General features: G+C 38.1%; 1 gene segment (V, D, J or C); it reads right to left on the minus strand.

Annotated features, from left to right (window-relative positions):
• Positions 1–1,427: 1,427 nt before the first annotated feature.
• On the minus strand, positions 1,428–9,916 carry LOC129669300 (immunoglobulin kappa variable 4-1-like). The segment is given in 3 exon segments: positions 1,428–1,505; positions 9,365–9,666; positions 9,851–9,916. Coding segments are annotated over 3 exon segments (429 nt in total).
• Positions 9,917–10,336: the final 420 nt, after the last annotated feature.

Genomic DNA, 10,336 nt, shown 5'->3' on the forward strand with positions numbered 1-10,336 from the left:
TTTAAGTGTCACATCTGTGCCCAGTTTGGTTGACGAGTGCTTATAATCTGAGAATTTAGGTTTCTGGCAGAAGAGAAACAGGCATATGCCAACAACCCATGATAAATAGTTTATTGACACAGAAACACAGCTAGACATCATTTCAAATGTATGTATGTACACACTCTCCTGTCTCCCATTACATAGTTTCCTTAACATGTACATATGTTGTCATTCAAAGGAAGTTAACGTGTAAATTTCCTATTCATTTACATTGATGAGAGAGTAGTTGGTACTGTTAGTCAGAAAAATACTAAGGTCATAGACAATAAGATGAAAAGTGAATGCACTGGTGGGAGCTGCAACAGAAATAAAGGGAGAAGAATGCCATCTTCAGAAGCAGGTATTTGAGAGCAGGCCTGATGGAAGAGATTTGTCAGTTCAAAGCGCAGATTGGAGCCCTTTACCCATGCATAGGGCTCTGTGTTCATGAAAGGCAGAAGGTCTTAAATGCACAGAGCCTGGGAAAGCTCCTCCTTGTGGAAACAAATAAAATGGCTTATTCATAGAGGCCAGCATATAACTGAGACTTCCTGACTTGAGAAGTCTCTCGGTAATTTTGAGGTTAATGCTAAGGGCAATGAGAGCCTGTGATACAATGGTCACAGTGAGGACATGTTTTCCCTGGATACATTTTAGTCAATGTTGTGTTGACACACAGAGGAGAAGAAAGTGTGGAGACTGTTATTATTTCTGTGTGGAGATAGAAAAGCTGCTGCTTCAGACACTGGCCGACAGGCTGAGCTCTAGAGGGGGGTTGTATTGCAGGCTGACATACTTAGGACTCTAGAGATTAACTTTTAGGAAGTATTTCCCATCCTTACATGAAACCTAGGGAATGAAATTAATGGTAATGACTAGAAACGCAAACATTTTCAAGAAACTATATAGGTGATAGTCTTTGAACCAAGAAAAAAGCTACCATTGTTTGTTTTATATTGTTTTCTGAATGGACATGCATCAAAGTGCTTTCACATCCTTATATTTGAGCACATAGAATCATGCTATTCTTAGGATTCATCCAAAAACCCTCTTCTTATAGTACAAAGAAGGTAAGATAGAAGCTCACAATTGGTCAAAGTACAGAGAACATGTAACTGTGGAGTAGTCATATTAAAGAGAATGTCTCTGACCCCAAGTATTGGAGATGTTCATGGAGAATAAACAGAATCCAGATATAGAACAGACACTAAAAAAGGGCTGCAAGACACTGTCTTTTTATATATTTTTATTTTTATTAATTACGGTTTATTCACTTTGTATCCCATCTGTAGCTTAGTCCCTCTTCCCCTCCCAATCTCATCCTTCCTCTCTCTTCTCCACCCATGCCTCTCCCCCAGTCCACTGTTAGGAGAGGTCCTCCTCCCCTCCCATATGATCCTACTATATCAGGTGTCATCAGTAGTGGTTGCATTGTCTTCCTCAATGCCCTGGTAAGGCTTCAAATCCCTGAGGGTTGAGATGATCTAAAAGTAGACCAAACAGTTAATTTCAGAGACAGTCACTGTTCCCATTACTAGGCAACCAACTTGGACACTGAACTACAATGGGCTACATCTGTGCAGGTTATCTCCATGAATGTTCCTTGGTTACAGTATCAGTCTCAGAAAGCACCTTTGTGTCCAGATTTTTTGGTTTTGGTGCTCTTCTTGAAGCTTCTGTCCATTCCAGGTATTTCTAGCTTTCCTTTATTTCATAAGATTCTCTGCACTCAGCCCAAATTTGGCTATGAGTCTCAGCATCCACTTTGGTACCCTGAAGGGTAGTCTTTCAGAGGCTCTCTGCGGTAGGCTCCTGTCCTGTTTCAATATTCTTGCTCTTCTGGTGCCCATCTCATTTGCCTTTCTAAATGAAGACTGAGCATCTTACCCAGAGTCCTCCTGCTTGTTTAGCTTTTTTAAGTGTACAGATTTTAGTAAGGTTATCCTATATTACATGTCTAATATCCACTTATGAGTGAGTATATATCCTGTGTGTCTTTTTGCTTCTGGGATACATCACTTAGGATGATCTTTTTCAGTTACCACCATTTACCTGCAAATTTCATGATTTCTTTGTTTTTTTATTACTGAGTAATATTCCATTCTCTTCTCTTCATTCCCTTCTCTTCATGGTTTAAATGAAAACTCAGTTCTGCTCTTGCCTTCACTCTCATTGTCATTCATTCTCAAAATGAGGTTCCTGCTACCTAGCCTGGGGAGTTAATGCTCTTGATCCCAGGAGAGATCAAGGAGGAAGAACAACTGCTACTGTATATGCTCTGGGGTTGTGTTGCTTTCCATGCTTTTGTTCAACTATGAGATGACCAGGATTTATTCTGAAATTGTTTTAGAATTGATTTATTCTGAAATTCCTGGAGTGAAATCCACCAGAAAAGATCAAATACTCTATTTAATGTATATTTAACTGACTTTTGAGGGGGTTATTTTTTATGTGTTTTTAGGCTTGTTTTTGCGTTTGTGTTTTTGTTGTTAAATAGATTCTCTTTCAAAACAATATATCTTGATTATATTTTCCCATCCCTCCACTCCTCCCAGATCCTCTGTGCAGCTCCTCCTCAGGATCCACTCCCTTTCTGACTCTTATCAAATAAAGAAAAACAGGTTTCTAAGAGATAACAATCAGACATCACAAAAATACACATATAATAAAATGAAACAAAAACTATCATATCGAAGGTGCATATCAGAACATAAGAGGAGGAAAAGAGTCCCTAGTATAGACCCAAGAGTCAGACTCACTCATTATCACAGCAAGAGCAACATAAAAGTTCTAAGCTAAAAGCTGTAATATTTACACAGAGGACATTCCTCAGGCCATTGGAGATCCAATGCTTGCCCTTTTCATCTCTGTAAACTCATATGAGCATTGCTTAGTTGATTCACAGGGCCTTGTTCTCCTGGTGTCCTGCACCCACTCTGCCTCTTAAACTGTTCTTAGAAATCTCTGATATCTGAATAAATGGGTTTGATGGAGACCTCCTATTTACACTCTCTCTGCATAATGTCTGGCTGTGATTCTCTGCATCTGTTCACATCTGTTGCTGGAAAAACCTCTCTGATGATTAGTGGAAAAGGTATGGCTTTATGACTAGAGCAGAATATCATTCAAAGTCATTGTATTGATACTTTTTATGACCAATAGTGTTTGGTTTAATCCTAATTGTCTGAGCAGTATAGTCTAGTTCTTGGTTACTCTAGCAGTTTTGGGTATGAGTTCTATCTTGGGAAGTGGGGCTTGAATCAAATGAAATATTGGTTGGCTACTTCCACAAGTTCCATGCCATCATTATTTTCATAACTGAGTCATACTCAATTGTAAATGTACCACAATTTCTATGTCTATTCATCAGTTTAAGGACATCTACATTGTTTCCAGAGTCTGGCTATTATGAAGGAAGCCACAGAGAACATGGTCCTTGTGATCAGATTCAGTGCCCTTTGGGTTAATGCCCAAAAGCGGTAGAGCTGGTTCTTGAGGTGGATCAATTCCAATTTTTCTGTAGAACCACCATTGCAATTTCCACAATGGCTATATAAGTTTTCACTCCGACCAGCAACAGGGGATTGTGTCCCATGATCTACATTCCTCATCATCATGAGCTCATTTGTGTTATTGATCTGAGCCATTTTGACAGGTGCAAGATAGAATCTCAAAGTAGTTTTGGTTTGCTTTTTCCCAGTGATTAAGGATGTTGAACATTTCTTTTAGTTTTTCTCAATCTCTTGGGTTTCCTTTATTCAGTATTCTTTGTTCAGGTCTGTACTGCATTTTTAATTACACTGCTTTTTTTGTTGATGTCTAATTTCTTAATTTTTTATGTATGTTGGATATCAACCAGTCTTCTATTGGATATGGATCTTTTCTTATTCTATAGGCAGCTATTTTACAAATTGATAGTATTTCTTTGCCTTAGAAAAAATTTCTCTTACTTGAGATCCCATTTATCAAGTGTTGATCTTACTGTCTGTGCTATAGCTATTCTTTGCAGACAATCATCTCCTATGGTAATGTTTTGGAGGCTATATCCCAGTGTGTCTTCTATTGTGCTCAGTGTATCTGGTTTCTGCTGAGATCTTTCAGTCACATAGACTTGAGTATTGTGTAAGATGATAAGTGTGGATCTATTTGTATTCTTCTATGTGCAGGCATACAGTACTACCTGCACAATTTATTGAACATGTTGTTTTCCAATATGCATTTTCTGTTTATTTTTAAAGAATATGATATCCATACCTCCATATGTTTATGTTTGTTTATGTTTATGTTATGGAATCAACTTGATTCCACTGATCAATGTGTCTTTCATGCAAATGTCATGCAGTTTTATTGCTATGACTCTGTAATACTACTTGAAATAAGGAATGGTGACACCTCCAGTTCTTTTATTATACGCAATTGTTTTAGCTATCCTGGGTTTTTGTTTTTCCAAATCAATGTCCCACAAGCACACACACTTGGAAAGAGATGAATGTCATACATACATACACATCTCCTATGGGAATATGTTGAAGGCTGTTTCACAGTTTATCTTCCATTGGGAGGAAACAAAAATAAAAAATCAGGTCAAAAGCACAGAGAATACTTTCAACAAAAATCATAGGCTATTTATTTGATCTAAACAATGAGTTGCCTGTCAAGCAATGTACAAATCCATACAGTATACCAAAAAGAATGTAAAAAAAAAATAAATAAAAGAATTTATCCACAACACATAGCAATCAAAATACTCAACATATACGGGGTGGGGGTTATTACAGGATTCAAGGGGAAAAGACAAAGTCACATATACAGCAGGACCATCAAAATGACACCTGATTTCTCAATGAAGCCCCTAAAACAAAGGTCCTTTAAGGATGTTCTACAAACTCTGAGAGACCACAGGTTCCAACCAACACTATTGTACTCAAGAAATCTATCAATAACAAGGGACACAGGAAGAAAAACATTCTACAGTGACATAAACCTGAAGATATAAAGGTCAGGAATTATGAGATGTCAAGTGGAAGAAGGACAGAAAGAGGAACTAAGAAAAAACAAGGAAAAGATGTGACCAGGAAGGTTTGCATACCTTGATGACTATGACTAACAAGTTTATTATGAAGGGTAACATCTTCTAAACTATTTAAAGAGAGGTGCTGGATCAAGGTGAGAGGAGAACTACATCAGCCACTGTTGGCAAAGAAAACACAGGATGTGCCAGTCACAACTGCCCTAGGACTGATATCCATGGCCCTTCAGGAGGAAACATACACTTCACAAGGACTGATACCTTAACTCTTTAAAGGCTCAAGCACCATGATCACAATGGACCTTGCCAAGACTACTTTGGACAATGACACAGAACAATAATTCTTTGTCCTTTACTTTTTTATTTTTTTATTTTTATATTTATTGATTAGAATTTATTCATTTTGTATTTTGCCTGTTCCTCCCTCCTCCTCTCCTGATCCCACCATCCCTCTCCCTTTTCTATCCAGGCCCTCCCTGAGTCCACTGATATGGGAGGTCTTCCACTACTTCCTTCGGATCCTAGTCTATCAGGTTTTATCAGGAGTGGCTGCATTGTCTTCCTCTGTGGCCTGGTAAGGCTGTTTCTCCCAAAAGGAGAGGTGTTCAAAGTGCAGGCCAATCAGTTCATGTCAGAGACAGTCCCTGTTTTCCTTATTATGGAACCCACTTGGACACTGAACTGCCACGGACTATATCTGTGCAGAGGTTCTAGGTTATCTCCATGAATGGTCCTTGGTTGGAGTATCAGTCTCTGAAGAGACCCCTGTGCCAAGATTATTTGGTGCTGTTGCTCTCCTTGTGGAGCTCCTGTCCTCTTCAGGTCTTACTCTCAACTCCTCCTTTCCTGAGATTCCCTGAACACTGCCCAAAGTTTGTCTCAGTATTTACTTCGATACAGTGCTAGGTAGAATCTTGTAGAATCTTTCAGATTCTTGGTAGGCTCCTGCCCTGTTTCTTGTTTTCTCATTCTTCCAATGTCTGTCCTGTTTGCCTTTCTAAGTGAGGATTGATGATCTTACCCAGGGCCCTCCTTCTACCACACCTTCCTTAGGTGTACAGATTTTTGCACATTTATTCTATTATATATCTAGTATCTACTTATAAGTGAGTATATACCGTGTCTGTCTTTCTGTTTCTGGGATACCATGCTCAGGATGATCTTTTCTTATTCCCACCATTTGCTTGCAAATTTCATGATTTCTTTCTTTATAATTGCTGAGTAGTATTCCATTGTCTAAATGTACCACAATTTCTATACCCATTCCTTCATTGAGGGACATCTGGGTTGTTTCCAGGTTCTGGCTATTACGAATAAAGCTGCTGCCAACATGGTTGAACAAATGTCCTTTGTTGTGTACTTGAGCAGATTTTGGATATATGCCTAGGAGTGATAGAGCTGGACCTTCAGGAAGTAACTGTCTGAGAAGACACCAGATTGATTTCCAAAGTGGTTAAGCATATTTACATTCCCAACAGCAAAGAAGGAAGGTACCTCTTTCTCTACATCCTTTCCAGCATGTATTGTCACTTGATTTTTTTGATCTTAGCCATTCTGATGCGTGCAAGGCAAAATTTCATAGTTGTTTTGATTTGCATCTTCCTGATGGCTAAGGATGTTGAGCATTTCTTTAAATGTTTCTCTGTCATTCTATATTCCTCTACAGAGAATTCTGTTTAGCACTGTAGGACATAAGTTTTTTTATTTGAATTACTTGAATTTGTTGCTTTTTAAATTCTTTAGTTTTTTATATATTCTGGATATCAGCCTTCTGTCAGACATTTGGTTGGTGAAGATCCTATCCTAGCGTGTAGGCAGTATTTTTGTTCTGACAACAGGGATTCTCTGTGCTTTATGATTAGGCCTGCTAGCAAGTGAGTGCACCTTTAAGTGAGTGATTGCAGAACCCCAGATCCAGGGTCCCTCTATGATAGCAGCCAGACATCCCACCCACACACTCACTGTGGGCAACATAGGGATCCTTGAGACAGCATTCTCAACACTGAAGCCCCTGTTCCATGGGTCTACCAGTGGAATCCAGGCAAAACATTAAAATCAGAAAAGTTCCAATCACAACACATCCAAGAAATCAAGAATGCCATGAAAAGACAAAATCTAAGAATAATAAGAATATAAAAAATAGGATTCCTGGCTCCAAAGAAACTCTTCATAGTCAAAACACTAAACCTACAGAAAAAAACAAAAAATATTAAAACCAGCAAGGGAAAAAGGCCAAGTAACATATGAAGGCAGAACTATCAGAATCATACCAGATTTCTTAACAGAAACTATGAAAGCCAGAAGCATCTGGTAGGAGGTGTCATGCAGACTCTAAGAAACTACAGATGACAACCCAGACTACTATATACAGGAAAGATTTTAATCAATATAGCTGAAGAAAAGAAAATATTCTATGACAAAACTGAACTTAAACAATATCTATACAACAACCCAGCCCTACAGAAGATAATTGAAGGAAACTTCCAATCCAATGAAATCAACTACACCCAAAAAAATACAGGATATAGATAACTTCACAACAAAAAAATGAAAGGAAAGAAGTATAGAAACACAGTACCACCAACTCCACAATAAAAGGAACTAACACTCATTGGTCACTGTTACCTATCAACATCAATGGCCTCAACTCTCCAATAAAAAGACACAGACTAACAGAGTGCTTGCGGAAACAGGATCCAGCATTCTGCTGTATTCAAGAAACACACTTCTGAAACAAAAATAAACATCTCGGAGTAAAGGGCTAGAAAAATGTTTTTTCAACCAAATGGAATGATTAACAAAGCTGGAGTAGCTACCTTAATAAATAATAAAATAGAATTTCAACCAAAATTTATCAAAAAAGATAAGGAGGAGCACTTCATTCTCTTCAAAGGAAAAATACACCAGGAGGACATCACAGTCATGAACATCTATGCCCCAAATACAAGAGCACTTGCATTTGTAAATGAAACATTATTAAAGCTTAAATCACACATTGATCCCAACACTATTTCAATACTCTACTCTCATCAAGGGAGAGATCATGTAGACAGAAGCTAAATAGGGAAATAATGACACAGAGGTCCTAAATCAAATGGACCTAATAGAAGTCTATAGAACTCTGTACACAAACTCAAAAGACTACAACTTTCTTTCATCATCTCATGGAACCATCTCAAAAATTGACCATATAGTCAGGCACAGAGTAAGCATCAACAGATACAAGAAGATTGAAATAATTCTGTGTATCGGATCAGACCACCACGGCCTAAAATTAGACCTCAGTGACAACAGAAATGATAAAAAGCTTACATACACATAGAAATTGCACAACTCTCTACTTAACAACAGTGTGGTCAGGGAAGAAATGAAAAAAAGAAATTACTTCCTAAAATGCACTGAAAATGAAGGTACAACATACCCAAACTTATGGGACACAATGAAAGCAGTGCTAAGAAGAAAGTCCATAGCACTAAAATGTCTCCAAATAGAAATCTGAGATATCTCTTACAAGCGACTTAACTGCACACCTAAAATCCCTAGGGGAAAAAAAAGAAGCAGACAAACCAAAGAAGAGTAGACAGTTGGAAATAATCAAACTCATACCTGAAATCAATGAGTTAGAAACAAAGAAAACAATTCAAAAAATCGATGAAACCAAGAGCTGGTTCTTTGACAAAATCAGCAATATAGACAAACCCTTAGCAAAACTAACCAAAAGGCAGGGAGAAACTATCCAAATCAGCAAAATCATAAACAAAAATGGAGACATAATGACAGACACTGAGGAAATTCAAAGAATCATTAGGTCTTACTTCAAAAGCCTATACACCACAAAATTTGAAAATGTATTTGAAATGGACAATTTTCTTGATAGATTTCATTTACCTGAGCTTGAGGATTTTTAATAAAAACTAATAATCTCATGATGCTGTAGTCTATGTAAATAATTTAAATTCTATCCTATTTTATACAGATTCATCATAGTCTAAAGGCATAACAAAGAGATATCTAAAGTCATCATGACAACATAAACTTCACTGATGCTTCTTGTTGCACTGTATCTTCTCAGTGCAAAACCACACCATCTAAATCTCTTAACTTAGCTTCTCCTTTTTATCTATACACACCAGTGTTGCCAAAAATATGGAAGAAAGGAGGCGATCTCTTAATTAATTTTCTACTGAAGGTTGCATCAATTAGTCATGCTTAGCAGATCTTAGGCAGAAGGGGGAAGTGTGCAGGCCCAGGACTGTGTGTGGTGCAGGCAGCTGGTGAGACTCTCAAGGAGGTTTGTGTTGGAGGCTGAAGCACTGTGGGAGGATAGCTGTCATACTGCATACAGTAATAAACTGCCAGGTCTTCAGCCTGCACACTGCTGATGGTGAGAGTGTACTCTGTCCCAGATCCACTGCCCGTGAAGCGATCTGGAACCCCAGTGTATCGAGTGGATGCATAATAAATTAGTGGTTTAGGAGGCTGCCCTGGTTTCTGCTGGTACCAAGCTACATACTTATTCACATTCTGACTGGACTTGCAGCTTAGGGTGATTCTCTCTCCTACAGATGTGGACATGAATTCAGGAGACTGGGTCATCACAATGTTCCCCTCAGCACCTGCAATCAGAAATACACAATGAGTATACACATATACACACAAAGAGTTCCTGATACAAATGTTGGGATCTAAAATGCCTTTCCTAATGGCATTGCCTGCATACTATTGGATTCCTATAATAAATAGCTGTTTCTCTACAAATGAATTACTTTGATGATATTTTAATAATCTTTAATTTCTCACCAGACAACCAGAGGAGCAGGAATACGAAGACCTGGGTCTGTGCCTTCATCTTGGTTGCCCAGGCTGTGTGATGCTTTTCAGTTCTCACTGCAAAGAGCTGGTTTATAAACTATGTACAGCTGGGCTGGCTTATAGGGAACTATGCAAAGTAGACATGAAATGAGAAGGTAAATAGCCAGGGTACTGGGTGAGAATACAGTGAGAGAATACAAGTTAAATCCACAGACAAAAATATCATCAAAGCAAATAAGCAATCACTAGGGAAAAAAGTAAACATAAAAGCTCAAGGACCAATTTAAGAGCTCTTAATGTGCAAATATCAAGACACACTCATGACAGGCTTCCATTAAAAATCAAAAACAGTTAAAGCAAGTGAGTTTAATAGAAATAATACTAGAAAAACTTTGATTACAATCCTGAGGAAGCAATATCATGATAAACAACAGCAGAAAGATACAGGAGAAGCACAAAGAAGGAAGGAAAGAA

This window comes from Psammomys obesus, unplaced genomic scaffold (assembly GCF_907164565.1).
Source record: "Psammomys obesus unplaced genomic scaffold, mPsaObe1.curated_primary_1811, whole genome shotgun sequence".
Lineage (NCBI taxonomy): Eukaryota > Metazoa > Chordata > Mammalia > Rodentia > Muridae > Psammomys > Psammomys obesus.